This window comes from Lissotriton vulgaris, chromosome 3_1 (genome assembly GCF_964263255.1).
Source record: "Lissotriton vulgaris chromosome 3_1, aLisVul1.2, whole genome shotgun sequence".
Taxonomy (NCBI): domain Eukaryota; kingdom Metazoa; phylum Chordata; class Amphibia; order Caudata; family Salamandridae; genus Lissotriton; species Lissotriton vulgaris.
In genome coordinates, this window is record NC_141689.1 from 2,124,605,809 (window position 1) to 2,124,630,243 (window position 24,435).

At 46.0% G+C, this 24,435-nt stretch overlaps 1 protein-coding gene across 1 annotated transcript in view; it reads left to right on the forward strand.

Annotated features, from left to right (window-relative positions):
* The window catches only part of YIPF7 (Yip1 domain family member 7), a 279,885-nt gene extending 255,674 nt beyond the window's left edge, over positions 1–24,211 (forward strand). The window contains exon 5 of the mRNA XM_086963882.1: positions 22,993–24,211. Within this exon, the coding sequence (XP_086820008.1) occupies positions 22,993–23,155 (163 nt within the window). The 3' untranslated portion in view covers positions 23,156–24,211. The remainder of the gene's footprint in view (positions 1–22,992) is intronic.
* The last annotated feature ends 224 nt before the right edge of the window (positions 24,212–24,435 follow it).

Genomic DNA, 24,435 nt, shown 5'->3' on the forward strand with positions numbered 1-24,435 from the left:
ATAGGGCAGAGTAAGGTTGTGTACTTGGGCCACCTTGTAGGTGGAGGCCAAGTTCAACCCCTGGAGAGTAAGACCCAGACCATCAAGGACTGGTCCCCTCCAACTACCCAGACTCAGGTCAGAGCTTTCTTGGGCCTGACTGGGTACTACAGGAAGTTTGTTAAGAGCTCTGGGTCCATTGTGACTCCTCTTAATGACCTGACATCCAAAATGATGCCCAAAAAGGTTCAGTGGACAGTAAACTGTCAAAAGGCATTTGATGACCTGAAGAAGGCCATGTGCTCTGCACCTATCCTGAAGAGTCCTGACTACTCAAGAGAGTTCATTGTCCAAACAGATGCTTCTGAGTTGGGAGTGGGAGCTGTGCTTTCACAACTTAATGTAGAAGACCAGCCCATTGTTTTTATTAGCAGAAGGCTGACCGCCAGAGAGAAACGTTGGTCAGCCATTGAGAGGGAGGCCTTTGCTGTACTGTGGGCCCTGAAGAAGTTGAGACCATACTTGTTTGGCTCTCACTTCAAGATTCAGACTGACCATAAGCCCCTCTATGGCTTAATCAGATGAAGGGTGAAAACCCCAAACTACTCAGGTGGTCCATTTCCCTACAGGGGATGGACTTTACAGTGGAGCACCGCCCAGGCACTGACCATGGTAATGCAGATGGTCTCTCCAGGTACTTCCACTTAGAACATGAAGACACAACTAATCCCTGCGTTTGGGGGGGGGGTGTAGGAGAGTAGGGTCTGCTATCCTATGGTTACCCCAAATTGTTGCTTTTTGCTTCACTGGTTTATGACTTAATGTGGCTGTGGGCCTGCTATTCAGACCCACAGCCTGCTGTTCTCTCTCTAAATTAATGCCAATGCACTCTAGGTGCATCACAAATTGGATCTGGTTCACCTTATAGGCCCCTGTAACAGTGTACCCCAGGTACCAAGGGCATAGGTGTATCCAAGGCCTACCAGGGGCTGCAGCATGTATTATGCCACCCCTGGCCTGGCCTCCATATTTGACACAACTGGCTGATCAATCAGCTGGGGTAAGTTGGTGTAATCACCTCTTACTTAGGTATAGTATATCTATATCTAACATATAAGGACACATGTGAACCTATAAGTCACTCCTATGGAAGGTCTCGACAATCCTGGAGGCAGAGTGCTTGGTTTCATGTGAGATGGTGCTCTGGCATGAGCTGAGCCTGTCTGCAGCTTTCGGAACAACGTCCTTTAGCTGTTTCATGATATTGCCATACCATATACTCTTAAGTGCATTATGAACCCTGCGGTTCAATGCTAACTTTGGTTTGGCTTTATCGAAACATGTCGAGTAAGATGTCATGCGAATTGGAATACTACCCCCTCGCCAATTCTGGCGACGGGGGTAGCATTACACCCTTCTAGAGGGACACGACATGTACATAACCTGAAACCCGGGTAAAGTTAAACACGAGCCTCAGCATCACAAAATGGATGCTGCCACCACAGACACAAGTCTGACCTCCTGCTGCTGGGAGTCCTTCCAGCCAGGGAGGCTTGGACAAAGAGTTTCCTGCCTTGGGAGGTGCTAGCAGCACCCCAGACAGGATTTTGTGTATTGGGTAGGACAGGGCTGAATAGAATGAGACATGCCTGGGGCACACAAGGTGTCCCTGTGCATAAGCCAGTTCAGACCGGTGCTGGGGCTTTCCAGCCCTAGTCCTGGCGCGGAACTGGACAAAGGAAAGGGGGTGTAACCACCCCCGTTCCTGGTCCCACCCAGAGGAGGGACCTAGCAGATGATCCGGCCCCTAGATTTGGAATATGAGTAGGAGCTGTGTCCCAAGACTTCAGAGCATCCTGAGCTCGACTTGAAACTAAGAAGAAAACTGGACTTTGACATTCTGCTGCACAGAAGACTGAAGAGCATCTCCCTTGTGGCCAAGGAGTGACCACCCGGCTGCCTCCCGCCGGAGCCCGAGCCCAGAGCCCAGAGCCCGACAAGACCTGGATTCCCAGACATCTCAAAGCCCGATCCACAGTCCCTGAAAAGAAGAGACCCTTGGAGGCATCGAGAGACGTGGGACCGGCCATCTTGAAAGACCCCCGAGAAGCTGACTGCGCAGCACCCGAGGCATCCTCAATGCTATGCTTTGGGGTTTGAGAAGCCCCACCACCGAGCAGCATTTGCGCTGAAGATCAGCACCCCAGCATCTCCACGATCTGCGTGGGGCCCTTTTGCATTTTGCCACTCGACGCATCATCCCGGTTGCTGGCCCATTGGCTAGTGGCCATCTTGGCGAAGAAATCCGAAATCAACACTGCTGGTCTGGTTGCTCCAGACTGGCCCTCGCTCCTGTAAAAATAAGCAGCCCCTCTGACCTTGGTGGTCCGAGTGAGGAGCTTGCATCGTTTCCTGCGTGGCTTGCATTAGCCAAGGCCTGTTTTCTCCAATCAAGAAGCCGCCACTGCCATCAGCTAGAGCCTTTGTGGGACAGCTCTTGATCGACTCCTGGACGTTCTCGACCTCTTCATGTCCACGTGGCTGCAGAGACAATCTTCACTTCTTCACCTGTTTGCACCCGACATCGCCTGGTTCCCTCCTCGTTCCACGGTAGTCACTGGCTAGTGGCTAGTGGCTTTGAACATTGTCCCCTCTGCTTTCAGGTCTTCATCTCTTCAGATCCACCCTTGGAACCACCGGAACTCTCCTCGACGACCCGCCTGCAGCATCTTCATCTACAGGCTACATAGACCAGCGCAACGAAACCCGACACACTTTGAGACATATGCACCCGCTTCCTGTGGGTGAGGAACCCTGGCACTCCGGTGCTCCTGTGTAGTAATACACCTCTAGTGTCTATGTTCCAAGTTGCTAGGTTCTAGGTCATCTGGAAGGCTCCCTTTGCAGTAACTTTTTACTTTTTACGCACCATTGACTTTGCATTGGTGCATGCGTGTGCTTTAAGCGCTGCACCCGAGTCCCACGGGCCTTTCCCGACTTCATCACTGCTAGTTCCGAATGACCCCATCGATTACCAAGGCCCTAGGCCTTCTTCCTTTTCGATTAGTGATACTTATACCACTATTTTAGTATATGGTTTGAGTGGCCACCAGGGCCTATCCATATTGTGCAACTTTTGTATATTTAACAGTGTTTTGTTTTAACGCATTTGCTTCTGTGCTCATAAAGAGTATAGGGGATACTTGTAGTAAATATATATATATATATATATATATATATATATATATATATATATATATATATATATATATTCACAGAAAAAACCATAGGTTATAGTGGATATATAGTTAGAAATTTGCATTTAGAAAACCTTGAAAATTCAATGAAAAAACCATTGGTTTTAGGCCATATATAGTTAGGAATTAGCATTTACAAAACCTTATTTTACTCGCATAAAACCATTGAAATTCCATATATAGTTAGAAGCGCTAACTATATATCGCGCACCCGCAATCCACTGCTGATGATGTCACATATTACATCATTCATGACATGGTCAGTGACATCACTGATGACATCACTGATGACATCTCAAATGACATCACTGATGACAACTCAAATGACATCACTGATGACATCTCAAATGACATCACTGATGACATCACTGATGACAACACCCAGTGACTGTATGTTTCTGTAAAGTTAAAATATGTTTCACATATTGAAGAATGAGTGGATGTATAAGTGTCTGGATGAAGAATTTAGTAGGTGCATGACTGACTGTATGAGTGAGTGATTAAATGTGTCTCACTGAGTGCATGGGTTAGTGACTAAACTGTCTTAATTTGTGCATCAGTATGTTTGTTGTTGTGTAAGCTGCTGCATGTGTTGATCAGTAGCTATAAGAGTGGCCATATGGGTTATTGATTGGTTGCCCAAGTATTTGAATGGGAGGCTGAGTGTGTGTGTGGGTGGCTGGGAGGTGCGTGACTCTGTGCATAGATGTGTAAGCAGTTGATTCACTAGGAGTATGAGTTCAAGAGTGCATGTGGAAACAGCTATATGGGCGGTTGACTATGCATGGGTGTGTTGGTGAGTGAATGGATTTCTCATTGCTACATGAGCAAGTAAGTACGTATGTAAAACACAATACATGTGAGAGTTGAGATATATAAATAACTGAACATAAGAGCCAGTGAATGTGTGAGTGGCTGTATCGATCACTGTGAGCTTGTATCAGGGATTATATAAGAGAATAAATATGTGTTATTATATGTTTGAATAAGTAAGATGTGTATAACTTTATAGTTGAGGAAATGGAGGTGTGATTGATTCTTTGCATGACTGAGTAGGTGTGTGAGTAACTCCATGGATGAGTGACAGTCTGTGAGTGTCTATTTATACTGAGTGTATGTAAGGTTATATTAGAGTCTGAAGAGGTTCATTGTATTATCACATAAGTGATGTGATCAGTGATGACAAATGAGATGTCATCAGTGATGTCATTTGAGTTGTCATCAGTGATGTCATCAGTGATGTCATTTGAGATGTCATCAGTGATGTCATTTGAGTTGTCATCAGTGATGTCATTTGAGATGTCATCAGTGATGTCATCAGTGATGTCACTGACCATGTCATGAATGATGTAATATGTGACATCATCAGCAGTGGATTGCGGGTGCGCGATATATAGTTAGCGCTTCTAACTATATATGGAATTTCAATGGTTTTATGCGAGTAAAATAAGGTTTTGTAAATGCTAATTCCTAACTATATATGGCCTAAAACCAATGGTTTTTTCATTGAATTTTCAAGGTTTTCTAAATGCAAATTTCTAACTATATATCCACTATAACCTATGGTTTTTTCTGTGAATTTCATTGGTTTTTTAATAGCAAATATGAAAAGCTTTAAAATGTCAAGTACGTGATAGATAAAAACATTTTCGTATTTATGCACGCTGATGTGCTTTGAACGCTGCACCCCCCCCCCTCCCCTCTTTTGTCTTAGTAGTACTCTCTCTTTGCAGATACTGAAGGGTAGTTAACGCAGGCCTTTACCCCCGTTGTAATCCGTCGTGCCTCCTTGTCTCTCCATTTGATTGATTGTTGTCCAAGCATTTACTGTTTTAGAATTGGTTCTCTTTGGATCATTCTCTATTTACAAACAAGCACAAAGTCGCAATACTCTGTTTAGTCTTTGCAGATAGTGAAAAATCGTGTAAAATAATAAAAGTAATCGAGCAAAATCAGTAGGCCACTAATTAGATCTCTTTTTGACCTCGCTAAAATAGAAATATTAGGAACAACCCTTCATGAGAAATACGAAAATAGTGAGATGAACTGAGCTCCACACCATGAGAACTGCAAGACAGCTCGGCTCCATCACCCATACCGCACAAAATAACGACAAACCCTATGCAAATATTAAAAATATAGACAACACACCAGCAAAGAAACAGGGTAAAACATTTTATTAAAAAACTATTTACATAACGTTGTTTTATAAGATGATGTCAGTAGTGGACCGATGTGTGAATAGATCGAAAACAGCACAAGGCTCCAAGATCCAGATGGCAAGCTCCTGGATGTTGGGTGCCATAGTTTAGAGTTCTGAATTTCAGCCTTTTTCAATGCCTGTGCTTTGTTGAATCAAAATGGCGGCTTGACACAAAGCTGACTCAAGCGTTGCTACTGATGCTATGCAGACCAAAACTGGTTTTCAGTTTGTACATTTTTCTAGATTTTTCAATCCAAGTTTGGTTGACTTTGTAGAACGATGGCTTCAGATTTTCAACATACGGTGTGGTGGCGCTGACTGGGAGGGGGCGCTTCGCTCCTGCCCCCTCCCCAAGTAAGATTTTCATACGTGAAAGTACGTTAATGGTTTTGGTCCCTGAGATGCTTCGATGTCACTACCATTCTCAAATAGCATAAGTTCTGGATGTTGGGTGCCATAGTTAAGAGTTCTGAGCACTGCTTGTAACACTGTCTGAAGCTTATTTCCACCTACTGCAGCTTCACTATTCTCAAAGTAAGTGAGTGTCGTTTGTGGACCTGACTGCATTAGAAAACAATGTGATATGTTACCTTCCTAAACAGCTTGACGGAGGCCCCTGAGGGGCGGTGTGATGGCCATGGACTCGGAGAAGACGCTTGGCTCCGACACCCTCCCCAAGTCTTATAGCACTGGTGTAGCCTGAGATCGCCCCCGACATAGGCGGCCGGCTCCCGGGGTCCGGCTGAACTTTTTGCCTTTTGATGACTCTTCAATTCTGGACCTTGTCCCACAATCCGTTTGACCTGAAGACAAGCTGTAGTGGGGCGCCCCTTTATCGTTTTAGTTGCCATTCCGCCCGCTTTTGCTACACTGTGCCTCTTCCGCCATTCAGCTGTTTACCGCCCGCTCTTGCGACTACAGCGTCTCGCTCACCATGTAGTTTAGATGCGCCCGCTCTTGCGGTGCAGCGATAGGCGGCTGCCACAGGACTCTCAAAATGGCGGCCGGCTCTTCGGTTTTGGGCCTGGTCCACTAAAATGGCCCTGGGACACCTTGGAACTCGGACGCTTGTCTGCTAGGGCTTGGGTCCCATTCTCGAAAAGCGTCCCCTCAGCCGTGAAGATTCTACAAAAGTCTTGGGGGCCTCCGACTCCCGCAGGCTTCTGGTGGGGAGCGGCTGCCATGATTGCTCGTGGAATGGCCACGACGGAGCTACGAGATGGTAGTGGTCTCATGCTGACGCCAGCTTTAGTCTGAAACATCCAGAAACACTATAGACTACCAATTCGATCAGTTCCGGTAGCGCCCCAACATGACCCGGAAGAGAAGAACTTGCCCTCCCCTCTTTGACTGATGGTTCTTGTTGCCTGTCCCCTCTGTTGTCATTTAACAGAACTTTTTGGACTGCTGAAAGGGGTTGTGTTGTGAACGCTGGTTGGTGGAGACATTTTGACTATATTCTTGACCTACGTTGTCGCGTAATGCGTTTTATGACACGCCGCGTTAGCGCACCCGGAAGTGATCCGAGGCGCGGCGCGCAGCGCGTAACGTAAGCATAACAGGTCATGTGACTTGTTAATAAAACTTTTCATTGGTTCATTTTACTTTTGTTAATTTAATGATGAAAAGCTTGGTCATATGACCTAAAAATTACGCTTTTTATTATTTTCGAACAATATTTTTTTTTCAAACATATGTTATAATATTCCAGGCTAATGTACTTTCCCGGAAAATTTACAACTGTCTTGCAAGTAAAATATATTCCTTTTTCGAGAAAAAGGGCGTTTCTTCCTTCCATGACGGAGCCGTTGAGTAAAAGAGATTCGGCCTGCTGTCTTAGTCGCCGATACGCCTGATTATCAGATTCTTATCGATCACTTTATGTTGCAGGAGTGGAAAACACAACTGCCCTTGACCATTTATCTTTACTGCGTTCCTACATATTATACCTTTTTTCCGTCATGTAATTGGACTGCTTTATTTCACTTGCCTTTTACTGATTCGAAAACAGTCACTAAAAGTAAAAACTTTACAAATGTAAATACTACTACCGAGTTTTGTTTTAAAAACCTTTATTGTGAAAATGTCAGTATACAAATACGGGCCTATAACCACGTGGGCCGGCCACGGAGCAAACTGAAATCGTATATGATGAGGAGACATTTACACTGTAGAAGAACGTAACAAGCGGGCCATTATTTGACAAGAACAAAGGTGTCTAACAGTTGCGGAATCGGTGGACGTACATTTTGTAATTAAAATACGACAGGGCCACTTACAATAACATTTTCTAGATATACATTTGCGGGCAAGGAGTTACGAGTCCCATTTATACCGGCGCCATTTTGGGCGAGGCCGGGCAGGTCCAAGATATAGTCAAAATGTCTCCACCAACCATCGGCCAGACCAGAACCCCTTTCGGCCCTTTATGCTACAAGATGGTGTCTTCCATTCAGAAAATATTGGTGGCAGCATTTTGAAAGGAAACAGAAACAGCCGTTCTCGAGTTTCACATTGTTACATTTAGGAAGAATGTTGAAGAGTAGTATGTGGTAAATCTGAAGCCATTTTTCTACAAACTCTCAATCAGACTTGAATGGAAAAAAAAAACCTGAAGAATGTACAAACTGAAAACCAATTTTTGTCTGTATAGCACCAACAGTAACGCTTGAGTCAGCTTTGTGTCAAGCCGCCATTTTCATTCAATCAATAGCGTCCCCCTGCACACATTCAGGGACCTGGTCGTGTCTTCAGATGAAACGCATTGTAGGAAAAGAAGCAGAAAAGAAAAGGCAAAAAGTTCCGCCGGACCTAGTGAAGCTGCAGCAGGTGCAAATAAGCTTCAGACAGTCTTACAAGCACTGCTCAGAACTCTCAACTGAGGCACTCAACATCCAGGACTTGCCATTCGGATCTTAGCGCCTTGTATTTTTGTTTTGTTCTTGATGGAGGGGAAACAACAAAAAACAGGCATTGAAAACGGCTCAACTGGAGCAAAAAAAAAATTACTTCTTGGGTGCATTAGGGCATTTATGATTTTCGAATGCCGTATTCATCAGGTTGATGCTCATGTTGCCATAGGACAGCATAGCATTCACCTTCTTTGATCCAGGAGGGATGGAGAAAAACTGCCAGATGAAACTTGAAACTTGGCCATCCAGATCTCGGCGCGTTCGACTCACTGTACCGCAACAGTGACCGCAACTCAGCTGGACACGCCGTCTTTCGGCGCAGCATTGTAGGATGGCCACACCAGTGCGGCAATTTGCTAGACACCACCTCGGTGCCATCCGGATCTCGGCGCGTTCGAGTCACTGTACCGCAACAGTGACCGCAATTCAGCTGGACACGCCGTCTTTCGGCGCAGCATTGTAGGATGGCCACACCAGTGCGGCAATTTGCTGGACACCACCTCGGTGCCATCCGGATCTCGGCGCGTTCGAGTCACTGTACCGCAACAGTGACCGCAACTCAGCTGGACACGCCGTCTTTCGGCGCAGCATTGTAGGATGGCCACACCAGTGCGGCAATTTGCTGGACACCACCTCGGTGCCATCCGGATCTCGGCGCGTTCGAGTCACTGTACCGCAACAGTGACCGCAACTCAGCTGGACACGCCGTCTTTCGGCGCAGCATTGTAGGATGGCCACACCAGTGCGGCAATTTGCTGGACACCACATCGGTGCCATCCGGATCTCGACGCGTTGTGCTGCCTTCGGCCTATTCGCACATCGGTCCGCTACTGACAGTGACCGCAACTCAGCTGGACACGCCGTCTTTCGGCGCAGCATTGTAGGATGGCCACACCAGTGCGGCAATTTGCTGGACACCACCTCGGTGCCATCCGGATCTCGACGCGTTGTGCTGCCTTCGGCCTATTCGCACATCGGTCCGCTACTGACGCCGCCTCACGTGCCAACGGATTTTCTACGCTTTTTGTAGCCCTATGCCGCAGAACAGGTCATGTGACTTGTTTATAAAACTTTTCATTGGTTCATTTTACTTTTGGTTTCCTAAAGATGGAAGGCTTGGTCATATGACCTAAAAATAACACTTTTCATTGGTTTAGAACATTTTTTTTCCCAAACGATGAAAGCCCCACCTTGTTTCTGGATCATTCAGACTGAAGCTGGCGTCAGCATGAGAGCACCACCATCTCGTGGCTCCGTCGTGGTCATTCCGCGAGCAATCATGGCAGCCGCTCCCCACCGGAAGACTGCGGGAGTCGGGGGCCCCCAAGACTTTTATACAATCTTCACGGCTGAGGGGACGCTTTTCGAGAATGGAGCCCAAGCCCTAGCAGGCAAGCGTCCGAGTTCCAAGGTGTCCCAGGGCCATTTCAGTGGACCAGGCCCAAAACCGAGGAGCCGTCCGCCATTTTGACAGCCATGTGGCAGCCGCCTATCGCTGCACTGCAAGAGTGGGAGCAACTCCACAACATGGTGAGCGAGACGCTGTGGCCGCAAGAGCGAGCGCAACTCAGCTAGATGGCCGCCACCTGGGGAGGCCCGTTCACGCCGCCTCCCCCCCCCCCCCGGGCCGCCGCACGCCAATTTTCGGAGCAGCATTGTAGGATACCAAAACCAGTGCGGCAGTTTACTGGACATCACCTGGGTGCCTGTCGTACATGTTGTGTCAGCCATGTGACACTGGACACAGACCGCTACTGACGAGGCCTCCCCCCGCACCACCCGGGACGCCCCACGCTGTTTTTCTGTGCTGCATTGTAGGATCCCTAAACCAGTGCGGCACCCAGGCGACATCACCTGGGTGCCGTCCAGAACTCTGCACGTTGTGCTGCCTTGGGACTATTCGCACAACAGACCGCTACTGACGAGGCCTCCCCCCGCCCCACCCGGGACGCCCCACGCCAATTTTCGGAGCAGCATTGTAGGATCCCTAAACCAGTGCGGCACCCAGGCGACATCACCTGGGTGCCGTCCAGAACTCTGCACGTTGTGCTGCCTTGGGACTATTCGCACAAAAGACAGCTTCTAACCATTGTTGCTTTTTGTGTTAAGAAATGTTTAAATGTTTTTAGTTTTTGTTCTGTTCATTATCGTTAAAAGTTAATAAAGTTTTATAACCTTAATTTGTTGGAGTGTTATCTATTTTTTGAAAAACGGGTGAATGGGGCCTTGAATCGGGTTATTGTCATGTGTGGGCTTTGGAAGTGTGCTGCTGCAGGATCGGACATTTCAAACTCAAATGCACGTTCTTTTTCTTACCTTTCCGAAGCATGGAGCGCAATAGCAGGCAGAGAAAGGGTGATGCACGTGTTGAACACTACCTGACCTGGCAAGTTGCTGGCAGTGCCCCCCCGCCCGCTCCTGAAAGAGGGCACACACACACCGCCGCCCCGAGTACTTCACAAATCTTTAAAAGACCATGCGCTTGTTCATGAGGCTTAAATGGTTTATCACCTCTTTTAGAACCCCTGCATCGACCCTCTGACGTTTCATGGAAAAATTACCATGTAACACAATAGCAAGCCCTGTCGGCTGAAACCCCCAAGGAATCGTGGGGCATATTATCAAGGGGGTTTATCTCCGCTTTTTTGGCTTTAAAAGCCATGAAAGCGGAGATAAAATTATCTCCCTATTACCAAGCTGTCGCTAACACCAGTTAGTGACAGCTAAAAGGAGATAGCGACCATCCTGGGCCCCGCTTTGCATGTCAGTGATATTTATCACTAATGACATGCAAAGTGGCGTGCCAAGATGTTAGCGACTGGAAACAGTCCCTAACATCGCTACCTTCTATTACCAACTTTTGGAGATATTCGCGCTAAGCGCGAATATCTCCAAAATCTAACACCTGCCCTGAGCAGTTCTTAGCCATGTTATCCAATGGGAGGTGGATAACATGGCTAAGAGCATTAGGTCAATAATACATGAATATCGCTGACTTTTCTGCGATAATAGCAAGGTTTATCTGCGATAAAAATCGCCGATGTGCGGCGATAATTTTTGTCTCTAAACAAGTTAGAGACAAAAATTATCGCTAGTTGTTCGTAATATGCCCCCGGGTTTTTGCTTGCAGAAATCGGGAGGCGGGAGACTAGCACTGAAATCAGTAGTCACACGCCTAAATCAGGAGGATTGGCATGTCTGAATTCTCTACAGCTGGGGCCATAAACTACATCCGCAGGGTTAGGTGATATCCTGGGACCAGCCTGGCATCTAAAATGGCTGCCGTGCACGACAAAATTGTGCCATTCGAAAAAAAGGCAAGATGGCGCAGCCGCTGGAAGAGATGTATCAACATATATCAGCCTCCTCAGCCACCCTCAGGAAACATAGGGGATTAGGATACGTCTCCCGCACCCCCTTATACCTAGTAATTTAATTAACGAAGCACAAAATGGCGAATTCCCGTTTCGCTACCAGTTTGCGGCCCAGTTCGCGGCCCGTGAAGCGCTTCTACCGTGAAAAATCATTTTTTTTTTTATTTTCCCCACGGGACCCTTTAATAACCCCAACAACATTCCTAGGGGGTGAAGAGGGGGATACCTTGCCCCCTTTCATTAAATTCCCCCTTAGTTTTTCACCTTTTCTTCTCTCTCGATCCTACCGAGAGACAAGATGGCGGCCGCTCCGGACTGTCACGCAGCAAAAAAAAAAAAAAAGCTCACGCACAGCCGCTGGAAGAGATGTATCAACATATATCAGCCTCCTCAGCCACCCTCAGGAAACATAGGGGATTAGGATACGTCTCCCGCACCCACTTATAACTAGTAAGGGGATTAGGATACGTCTCCCGCACCCCCTTATACCTAGTAATTTAATTAACGAAGCACAAAATGGCGAATTCCCGTTTCGCTACCAGTTTGCGGCCCAGTTCGCGGCCCGTGAAGCGCTTCTACCGTGAAAAATCATTTTTTTTTTTATTTTCCCCACGGGACCCTTTAATAACCCCAACAACATTCCTAGGGGGTGAAGAGGGGGATACCTTGCCCCCTTTCATTAAATTCCCCCTTAGTTTTTCACCTTTTCTTCTCTCTCGATCCTACCGAGAGACAAGATGGCGGCCGCTCCGGACTGTCACGCAGCAAAAAAAAAAAAAAAGCTCACGCACAGCCGCTGGAAGAGATGTATCAACATATATCAGCCTCCTCAGCCACCCTCAGGAAACATAGGGGATTAGGATACGTCTCCCGCACCCACTTATAACTAGTAATTTAATTAACGAAGCTCAAAATGGCAAATTCCCGTTTCGCTACCAGTTCGCGGCCGCGCTTCTACCGTGAAAAATCATTTTTTTTTATTTTCCCCACGGGACCCTTTAATAACCCCAACAACATTCCTAGGGGGTCAAGAGGGGGATACCTTGCCCCCTTTCATTAAATTCCCCTTTCGTTTTCCACCTCTTCTTCTCTCTCGATCCTACCGAGAGACAAGATGGCGTCCGCTCCGGACTGTTTAGAATGTTGACAGACACCGGAGAGCCAATCAGCTTTCTGCGCGCAAAGTTCCGATAAGCGAAAAGTAAGCGGACCGGATCGCTGCCCAGAGCGCTGTTACAGATATATATCTTGGTTTGAACGTTAATTTCTCAAAAACTACTGGAGCACATATATTGAGACCCAGCAAAGGCACATCGGGCTAACAGTCCCTACAATTTTGCCAAGTTTCGTGCAAATCCATTCAGCCGTTCGAGCTAAAAGTGAGTCCAACCGCCCTATGGAAAACTCAATGCAAAAAACGCGTTTTGGGACCCCCCTTTTTTCTCGGCCCCCCCTTGACGAAACCCCCCCAATTTCAGGGGCTGCTCAGAATCAAAATGTGCCATTTTCCTGAAAATTTCAGCCGATTCCGTCCACAAACGCCAAAGTTATTAGACATAGAATTTTCAAAAGTCCCATAGAGAAAAAATTCTAACTATATATACCTACTGGCGATAGCCAGTAGGTAATATATATATATATATATATATATATATATATATATATATATATATATATATATATATATATATATTCAATATATATATGTGTGGTGTCCTTTCATTTGGTATTCAAGGGGAGTGTATATGGTAAAACAGCTTGCTTCACATGCCTTTACAGAGTTTACCCTAAGACTGCTTTGTCCACGCTACCTCTAGGATAGCTGGTGTATAAGGTTGACTTACAACCAATCATCATAAGGGTTGCTTGGCATGGTACAAGAACTAGAACTAGTGAACATCATATACCAGGCCAACTTCTCACACTGAAGAAAGGCTCATCTCAGAGGTACTGTGTAATGCTCTTGCGCAACACACTCACACAACAGTGACAGCATAGACACACCACAAAAAGAGACTCTATACAAGGTTAGATACAAATATCCTTTGTATTATTGAAAAAACACATTAGACCCTAATCACATAAATCCCTGTGCCACTAGGCACCTATCATGACGTCACATAGATTACACCAATCACTTTGCCAATTGGGCAATTGTCATAACAACCCCATCAGTGCACTACATCAAGTGCCTATTGACTGCACACATCATAGAAATATCATACTGACATTGTATCTCTCTGTACCCGTGGTGCAAACCCTAAAACTCTAACACAAAAAAACCTCAGAAGTCTTCATGGTGTTTCGTTCTACCCCGCAGTGCATCAAAGACTTAATGCCCCAACAGCAGGTAAAAGTGCAGTCACCGACTACAATGCGGTGCAGCTGCGACAATGTCCGGCGTATGTTGGTAGACCTCCCCAAGTCTCCTAATGTGGCTTTTAAGGGGGGCCGGGACTTTGATTCCACCTAATAGTCAGGCAGCCCAGCCAGGAGTGAGGCCCTCCAGCAGAACACCACTGCGTTACGGAGTGCCGACAAAAACATCTCTCAGGCCCTTGTCCTTTTGGACCTGTCGGCAGCTTTTGACACGTTCCATCATACTATCTTGATCGACCGTGTCAACAATGCTGGCATCCAGGGGGTGACCCTCGATTGGCTTAGATCCTTCTTAGACCACCGATCTCAGGCAGTTCATCTGTCCACTTTCTCTGCACCCTACTCATCTCTAACTTGCGGGCCCCTCAGGGCTCTGCGCTATCACCCTTATTATTTAATTTGTACTTACAGCCTCTTTTAGCCTCCCTCCGTAATACCCCGGTCATCATATTCAACTATGCGGACGATCTTCAGTTAATTTTTCCCATTGATTCTCTTCCTTCCTCCTGTCTTAATTTCCAGTCCACCATGCTGGCCATTGCGGAGTGGATGTTTCACAGCCAATTGAAATTGAACCCCACAAAAACAGAGCTTGTACTAGTGGGGGGCTCCTCTAATCCGTGGAATTCCACCTTTTGGCCTTCATCTCTAGGGACGGCACCCACTCCTGTGAGCACTGTGAAGAGTCTGGGGGTGATCATCTCTGAAGACCTCTCTTTGAGACCACAAATCAATTCAGTCAACTCATCCTGTTTTTTCCATCTAAGGCGGATTCGCAAAATCAGTAGGTTCCTTACCAGAGATGCCCTGATTCTAGTCATCCTTGCCCTTATCACCTCTAGACCTGACTATGCTAACATTCTTTATGTGGGGATTCCAGCACTCCACCTCCACCGGCTGCAACTGGTGCAGAATCAGGCAGCCCGCCTGATCTTCCACCAGCCGAAACATCAGCACGTCGCCCCCCTTCTGCGCAATCTTCACTGGCTCCCTGTCTCCAAACGCTGCACCTTCAAGCTTGGATGTACCATCTTCAAAGCCCTATCTGATTCAGCCCCCGCCTTTATCTCATCTTGCCTGACACGTTACGTTCCCCACAGAGATCTCCGTTCAACATCTCTTAATTATCTTGTGGTTCCTAAATGCAGACGAAAAAAGCATGGAGGGCTGAGTTTTTCTGTCTTAGCTCCCTCCACCTGGAATTCCCTTCCAACTGAACTTCGTCTCTGCCCCAGCTACGACTGCTTTCGCAAACTATTAAAAACCCTGTTATTTCAGTCAGCATTTGAGTAAATCCTCCTCCCTGGTCACCGTTTTGTCAAGAGCGCCATGAAACCGTTGGTGAACGTGCGCGGTACAAATATTTTTAACGTAACGTAACGGAGTGCCCTCTTTTAGCTCTCAGGATTGGGGGTCATGGGCGCTGACTCCTTCTGAGCTACAGCGACGGAACACACAGTGAAATCTCCTTCAGCTTTGCTCAACTCCGTCCGGCCCTCCACAGCAGCTGGCTCCGCCTCCAGTGACGTTGGTGTTGCTAAGGCAATGCAGGGCACTTCCCTGGCTGGTAATCCTTGCTCTTCTTGCACTGTTGGTTAGCCTGGGGCCACATATCGGAGCCCCAGCTGCTCCAAAACCAATCATGATGCCGGGAGAAGAGAGGGAGAGTGCTTCTCCGGCTTTAGCTCTCCCCTCCCGAGGCTCAACCACCGCACTGAAGAAATGCAGCCCGAGCGCTGGATGGCTACACAAAACACCCTTTCCTTGCTTCAGGACAGGGTGAGTGACAGAATTTACAGCGCTCCAGCAGTGCACTATGAGCAACAAAAATAAAACAATCAGCCTGTCTCCACCCTGGAGACAAATAAAGGGAACATGAAGTGTTCCCCAGCACTCTACTGCCATGGACCAGGGGTTTATGCTGCCCTCTTGAGAGATCACTGGGGCACACCAGCAAGGTGCACACAGGTAGGCCAGCACAAGGGTTCGCTTAGCCCACAGGCAGCAGGCCATCACTTCCAGCAGTCCAGTCCATTGGCGGTTCCTCTTTGCAGTCCTCTGGCCAGGTGCGGTTAACGCAGTGTCTTCTAATTTTCATGGGGTCACAGCCCCTGTATTTATGGTGCAAAAGTCTTTGTTCTGTGGGCACTTCAAATACATATTAGAAGTGAACAACAGCCCCATTCATACTGTAAGCCCTGCCCCCAGACACACCAATGGAGACAGCATTGTAGAAGGCAAGCAGAGCCCTATTCAGGTGCAGGTGTAACTCCTCCCACCACTCCAAATGCAGACCAGGCCTATGTAGTGTAGTTCCTATTTTACCAATAGGCACTGCGCATTGGAATACTATATCCTATAGATTAGACATAGGACTGAAGTCGACTAGGTCTCTATCGAATATACTAAACTTTATAGTGAATGCCAGCTAGCTCAGAGGTCACTAGAAACTTTCTCGAATTCAAAAGAAGGGATTAGTTTCTGACAACCGCATAAACATGACAACTTTGTTTCCCAAGAATAAGAAATGTATCTCCAGAGTTGCGAAAACAATAGATAAGTATTTCACTCAGTCACTTGTGCATGCTTCTTTTCTACAGAGTTGCAGAGAAATAGAGAGACGGGTGTTTTTAATAAAAGGTTTATTGAACAGTCTTCTTTTTCATGCAAGAAAAGTGAACTGCTACAATCGTAATGCAGACTGCAAAGTAAAATGCGCACAGTGAGAACAATATTATAAAATATTACTGTAAGAGCATTGTATGGTTCCTAAACCATATATAAATACATACATTAGCTTGGCAGACTGCAGACGTTTCCACCTGGGGCGGATCGCCGAGCTGAGTGGGCTGTGTCGGTCTACGGCGTCCCCGCAGCGCCGGACGCCTGAGACTGCGCTGGGCAAGCAGGAGAAGGTGTGGCAGAGTGAATGCTCCCGACTGCCTGTTGAGGGGCTGTGGCACCACTAAACCTGCTGCGGTGAGTGGGGTGCGATCTACCCGGGCCCCCGGCTGCGGAGGCGGACGCGGGTCCATGGGAGGCGGTCGCAGCCTGCGAGCTGTGGCGGGCAGTGTGCACATTCGGCAGACGTGAGCCCGGAGCGAAAGGAGAGCCGCATGCACCAACTAGAGGCTGGAGAGGGGGGAATCAGTACCCCGTAGAGCTTCCCCTGACCCTGGGCGACTGACTGTTGGTGCCTGCCTCAGGGCTCATGGGGGAAATCGGCAGCACTGGTTCTGGCCTAATGGGAACCGGAGCCTGTTGAGGGACCTGAGAGCGACTCTTGCACGGCCCCCAGGGGGTGAAGCACTGATTGAGACTAGGCCTGAGTAGCGCACCAGGACAGGTGGAATGGCTCCCAGTTCAGAGCAGTTCCGTGATCAATGCCTGGATAGGGACCATGGAGGTGTGGGCATTGCTGGCAAGGCTCTCAAAGGGGAGCACATCTACAGTCCATCCCTTACTGCTGATGGGCAGAAGCATGTGGAGCGGCATACTGTTTAGCTGGGACTGAATGGGGCAGGGTCACGACTAGTGCTCACAGGTCTGCGTTGCCATAGGATTGCGATACTCCGTTTTCTTTGGGAGAACTGAGCCACTGTGAACGAAGCTGATCTATGAAGGGGGAGCGTTTTTTTGGACTTGCCTGTTTCAACTGCTGCTGGGGAGCCCGGGTGGAGAGTTGCTGACCTTTTCGCCCTTTCACTTGCTGGGATCGCCGCCTGCCTCACGCTGCCCGCTCCCATTTCCACCTGGGGAAGCGCCGGCTGCCGCGTGGAGTGCAGGACAGGGGACTGCAATCCCCAGCCGCCCACAGGAACCACGTGACCACAGCACAGCGCCAGGAGGCGCATAAAATTACCGACATTCCTCCCTCGCGGGACGCCGGGCTAAGCCCGGGCAAAGGGTGGCCCTCTGTGGCCCTCAGAGGCCAGAAAAGGTCGGGTCGGAACACCCATCCTGGTCTTCCGGGACTAACGTAATGAACTAAGGTATGCTTGTCTAGAGACTAATCTTCTAGAGGCTGACAACAAACATCTTTGTCCTCTCCAAGTAGCCCCATTGTTGATTAAGATACCCACTGGTCCCATACATAGGTGTGTGCTTTTGGGTTATAAGCTAGTTGCACCATGACCCCTAAAGGGCCCCCCAAACAATCTTCTCCTCAGGGAGGGTCACTTAAGGGGACACTGGACCTGTATATAACAAGGGTAACATCGGCCATTGAGACAATAGAACACAGCCTTCCTAATGATACCACATGCTGCATACGATCCCCTTCGATTACCACAGATTCACCAAACTCTTTACTACTTAGGGAACTTAATGAAATTTGCAATACTAGGTACATTCCTAGAGAGCAGGGAATTGAACAAACCGGTCCCCCAATGTGCCCTACTGGTATTGGAAGCCCCGAGCCTAGGAAATCGTATCAACCCAATAGAAGTCCCCTGGAAACTCTTATTGCACTAACAGATAAATCTACCATTCAAGCAACAGCACATCCCCAGGTCTCTTCCCAGAACATAAAACGTAAAGGTATGGAACATAATGGGAAACCAGCGAAATACCAAAAAATAAACTCAAGCCCTCCTCCGGTTATTGACACTACCACCCTCGAGACACCCAAAGCACGTCAAACACCGGAAACCCCTGTATACCTCTTACCTTCTATTTTGCTGGTCCATCTAGAAGAACTGGTCAAAACCTTACTATTTCCGCTTATTGAGAGGATAGAGAGAATTGGGGAAAAGCTTTCAAAAAAAGATGAAAATACCAAGCCAAACAACCAATCTTAGAGCATGGTTCCCTTAAATAAGCTTGACACCACTGTAAACAGCAACATTGCCCAGAGCCAGCTACTGGATCCCGTATCATTAGTTTTTAAAAGCAAGGAGGTACCCAAAAAATCGACAATGGCCCCTAGCTCTGCTCCCAGAGCAGGGTCGAACAAAGTAGGAATGAGTTGTGAGGGGTTAGCTGCAATTAATAAATGTATAAACTTATCACCGGAGGCAGCACCCTATGTGTGTGTCCTCTCAGGAGTGCCTGAGCTCACTATCGGAAAAATTGAAGGTCACCAGGACCTTAAAAACAAAGTACAGTTTTGGCTGATGAAGAATAGACCCCTTCCATTTAATATCGACGGAAGAATTCTAAATGTGAGAAGGGAGGGGTGGATAGGTTCCCGACCCAAGACCATAGCCAGAGACCTGGTAATTGTTAACTTCAGGGATAACCAGGTCGTCCCATATCTGCATAGCTGAGAGCCACAAAGAGGAGATGGGCCAATAGCAACACAGGAATTGTGCGATTTCTACCCCAGAACTGTGTATTTTCCAACCACAAGATGGAGTGTAGAGGAAAACCACTGGGTGGACAGGAGGGGCCCTGTATCGATCAGCTACCAGCAGATACCCACATATAATCACCAAAACCTACTTCCTGGCTTAGATATGGTGATCCGATAGGACAAGGATATTGCCCCAATCAGTAATCATTAATGTACAGTTATTATTCTTTTTGTATGATGTACAATATCGCTTTGCCAAAATGTAACAAACCTCAACTTTCGTTTTTAATTGCTTTTTCCTTTAACTTGTATCTATTCCTGGAGGTGTTGACTGTTTATTGTTTGATCACAAGGAAAACTGATCTACATTTTTGACTTTGTGTAATATTTTAATGTAATTGAATTTTGTACTTTGTATGCTTTTATGGTTATTAATTTTTAACCGAATAAAGTACTTTGAAGTGAAGTACATACATAATTAACAATGACTTAAAATACTCAACTGGTGCTTCTAAAATACGCCTACCCCAATGTACCTAACCTAAGTCTAGTACGCGGGAAGAAGTAAGTATTGTGTAGCATAGGTTTTAGTTTTCTTTGCCAAGAATCTATCCAAGATTTCTCTAGGTTCTAATCATCTCCATACCTTAGTTTAGAATGAAGGAGGTCTGGTATCTAAGTCTTGGGACTCGATTTCCCAACAACCCGCAAGGGGAGCTTGGAAACACTGGAGCTGGATTCTCAGCAAGAGAAAGGCAGTCTCTCGATCAGTGCGTCAGCTGGAGGGTCGGCTTCCTTCAGTACTTGCTGTAGCGAGCTACGTCGGGCAAGTAGATAGTCGAACTGCTCCGAACCACCATGTCTTGCTTGAGCAAGTGAAGGTGTATTTATAGCTTGAAGATCTCTAGGAATGCCATAGTTTGACGTAAAGTCGGGCATAATAATGTCAGGAAAGAACCCCTAGGGAATAGTCGTTCTTTGCAAAGTACATGAGTTCTTGGACAACTCTATATTCAAGCAGGGAAAGTCCCTGACTGCTTAAGCTGATTTTCCATGAAATCATTGTGACGTTTGGTACAGGTGGAAGTAGACAGGCCTGTATTTGGTCTGCGTGGGTTATGTCTAAATAAGGCTTGATTTCTATGCCTATATTAGGGCAATGTGAATTGTACCTATATAAGGGCATGAATCAGGAAAATTCACTCGGAGCCTAAAATGCCACATAACACCTATTCAGGTGCAAGTGAAACTCCTCCCGCTACTCTAAATTCAGCCAAGTTCTATTCATCCGAGTGCTGAGTCACCCAGGCAAGGCCGGACACACCTCAACCCCCTTTGTGACTGTCTACTGTGAACGCACATACACTCTCTCCTGTCAGTCAAAACCAAATGGTCAATACGCATCCAGGCAGGGCGCAAAGACACATAAGCACACGGAAATGCCCACTTCTAAAAGTGGCATTTCAAAATAGTAATAATAGATCTGCTTTCACCATTAAGCAGGATTTATCACTACTATTCCAAACATAGTCACGCTACCCCTCTCAGATCAGAAATTACCACTGAAGCTCATATTAGGGAATTCCCAATGCAACCGTATAAGAGAGCGGCAGCCACATAGCAGTGAAAAACCAAATAGACTTTTTGTCACTACCAGGACATGCCACACAGTTAAGGCACATGTCCTACCTTTTACCTACACAGCACCATGCCCATAGGGCTAGATATCGCCTACCTTACATATGTAGTAAAAGGGGAGCTTCAGTTGTGGCAACCACTCTACATGCCATGTCACTGCGGCAGTAAACTGTGTGCACTGGCCCTGCAGTGGCAGAAGCCTGAGACAGGTTTGAAAGGCTACTTCAGTGGTTGGCGCGAGCAGCACTTCAAGCCCACTTGTAGCATTTAATTTACAGGCCCTGGGCATACAGGATACCACTGTACAAGGGACTTATAGGCAAACAGGTGTATACCAATCTTACCAAGTTTACCGGAGAGAGCACATGCACTTTAATACTGATCAGCAGTAACAACGTGCCAGAGTCAATAAACCACCAACAACAGGTCTGAGAAAACACAGGAGAAAGCCAAAACGTTCTGGGATGACCCTGCAAAAAGAGCCAGGTTCAATACACATGTAATTTCTCAATACCCCAAAACAATAAATAACAAATTATTGCTCAATCAGATCCTAAATGTATCATTAGTATGGGTTGGGAGACTTTTTGGTCAACATCACTTTAAGCAAATAAAAAAGAATCATTGCAAGGTAAATTCGCCATTTCTCAACTAAAGCCTTGAACAAAGAATTAACCAAAATCTGAACAAAAGATCGATTATTTAGGAAGAGGTATATTATGTTTCTTAGTTCTATTGCTCTTACTACAAATATAGTTGAAAGCAATTTTACTGTTTTCAGGATTTCAAGAAATGCACCTACACAGAAAAACTGTACCGTTCGAGTATAGTTATGTCATTGTCACAGATCATCTCGCGCAATACACAACATATCAACAGTTTTTGTCATGTTTCTTAAGATTCAAATCAATTACTTGTTTTTCATAGCCATGAATGTAATAGATTGTGATTATGAATGTTACTGGTGCCTGAGAAAATGTACATGCAATGCATACAATTTCTGCTCTTGTTTTCCTTTGCAACCTGCCATTTAAAAAAAGGGTTCAACAGTGTTACTTTTGCTGTTTTATTGCCTAATTGTAAGGTCTTGAAAAACGTATCTGCACGTATAACATACAAAGTATACTAATCACCAAAATCTTGCAATGATAGTTAAAAACTGCTAAATCGTGAATACAAGTACAAGTGATAAAATAATGAATGCCATTTTAATTTGCAATGAACGTCTAGTTTTCCAAATCACTGACTTGTGTCTTTTCTATAAGTCCTGAATTACATTTGGGTAATAATAGTAACGGTAAAAATAATCTTCAACTGCTGGAGAAGCTGATAATTCAGGAGGGAATCCACCAGTGGAATTTTCTTCTCCATAAGCATAGAGGTGTGGAGGAAATTCTTCTGGTGGAATTTCCTCCAGATTTACCACTGAGGGGGACTTATTTAAATATTCATTAGTGACCCCCCACCAAGTGAAGGGTCATCCTCCACATTTAGATAGTTCTGGCTACCTGACCTCGATCTCTCATACCTTCACTGAATCCATCGATGTGGCAGTTGCACTCATAACAGCTCTGAGTGCCGAGCTGGTATCATACTGCTTTGCCTGCCTGGCGTTCTTTTTTTTTTACTTGAAATAAACGTTCAGATTATAAGGTTGCCAGGTGTCCCATTGCAGAGCCAGCTGAGGTTCCATCATCAGAAACTTTTTGGTTTCCCTGTCACTTAATGATGCATGGGTATAGCGAGGTTGGCAAAGCAGGAGAATTGTCCTATTCTGCCAAACTAAATGAGGCCCTTAGTCCTGAAGTTCAGGTATTTTCGAAACTCCAAATCAGGCCCCATGCTGCCACAACTTGACTTCACAACCCCTTCCTTGAACCATTGTCAGCTAATATGTCCACACACCTAACTCAATCTGTGACTTATTTTCAATCTACCTTTCTTTTGTGTTTTGTAGAGGGCTTCTGGGGACTCTGCTGGCGATGGTGATCATCGGATGGTGCAGTCTGTCTGCTTCCAAAATGTTTATCTCTACATTAGCCATGGAAGGGCAGCAACTCCTTATTGCATATCCCTGTGCTTTACTCTACGGACTCTTTGCTCTCTTGACTGTTTTTTAACCTGTATTGGTAGGACGTCTTTATTATAATTGGCTCTCATCAGATTGTATTGACAATATGCAGTCATCAGTTGTTATAATGTTGAACACAACTTCATCCAAAATTAAAGGCAAATTGGATTTTATATTTAACTAACAAAGCTGTATAATTATTCAATATATAAGGTATTGATTTCCTGATAACTTTAAAGACATGAAGCTGCATTCCCAATCAAGACAACAATTGATGATCTTTAAGCATACAATATGTGAATCGCATTTCGTCTCAATACCCATTTGTAGAAATATGGCTGGTGGGAGCAGAATACAAACATCTCAAAGGGGCCTCACTTAGGGTTTACTGCCGAACACTTTAGGTCTGGGCTAGAGACGCCAGACTTGTGGTGCAAATAAAAATCTTAATACATAGTGTAAAGAGAGAGGGGTTCTAGATGTCATTTACATTGTGTATTAGCCCACATACAGCATATATACTAAGGGTCTTTTAGTACTCTCCCATTTAGCAATTGTTATGTTAGAAATGCCAGTCACATTTTGATCTTCCAACAGTGTGGCCATTTTGTGCTGGTGTGTCAAACATCAAAAGTGATGGCTTTTTGCTCCTTTACTTGTCAGAGTCTGCGTCCATCAAGAGGCATAGGAGTGTATCTGCACAGGCCAAGATTCCTTGCACACTGCAGTTGTTGCTGAAGTCAGCAGTATGCCTCAACCCCTGCTCACAGAGACAGAAGAATGCAACATTTGTGGGATATCTTCTATGGGATAAAGATGTTCCTTGAAAGGAGGGGCATAGACTCCACTGCTCTAATTTCGCTCCCCTTTCCATGTTTACCAGGCGGAGCAATTGTTAATGGTTTCTATAAACTGCCTTTGACAACACACTTGTTAAGAAAAGTGGCTGTATACTGTTTATAATATGGCTTAATCCTATCACATCCTTGCATTTGTTTTTTGCTATATTTTACATTTTGCAAATAGCATTTAGCTTACATTTTTAAAAGTTTCACATGATAAATTCTATGTATTCTCTATTAAAATATGAGTCCTTTTTTCTGAACTCAGCATGGTTTGTTTTAAATGTTTAACTTGTGTGCTAATACAGTGTCATTTTATCTAAATATTCCCTTTGCAGCCTTAAAAAAAAATCCATTCTAATATAGACACTGTTTGCCTGTAGGCATGCAACCCTTCCATCAGGGGAGAACTTCTTTTATGTCGACAGCTACATAGTTTCCTTCTGAGCCCTGCTTGAACTCATGCTAACAACTGCTGTGGAAGAGT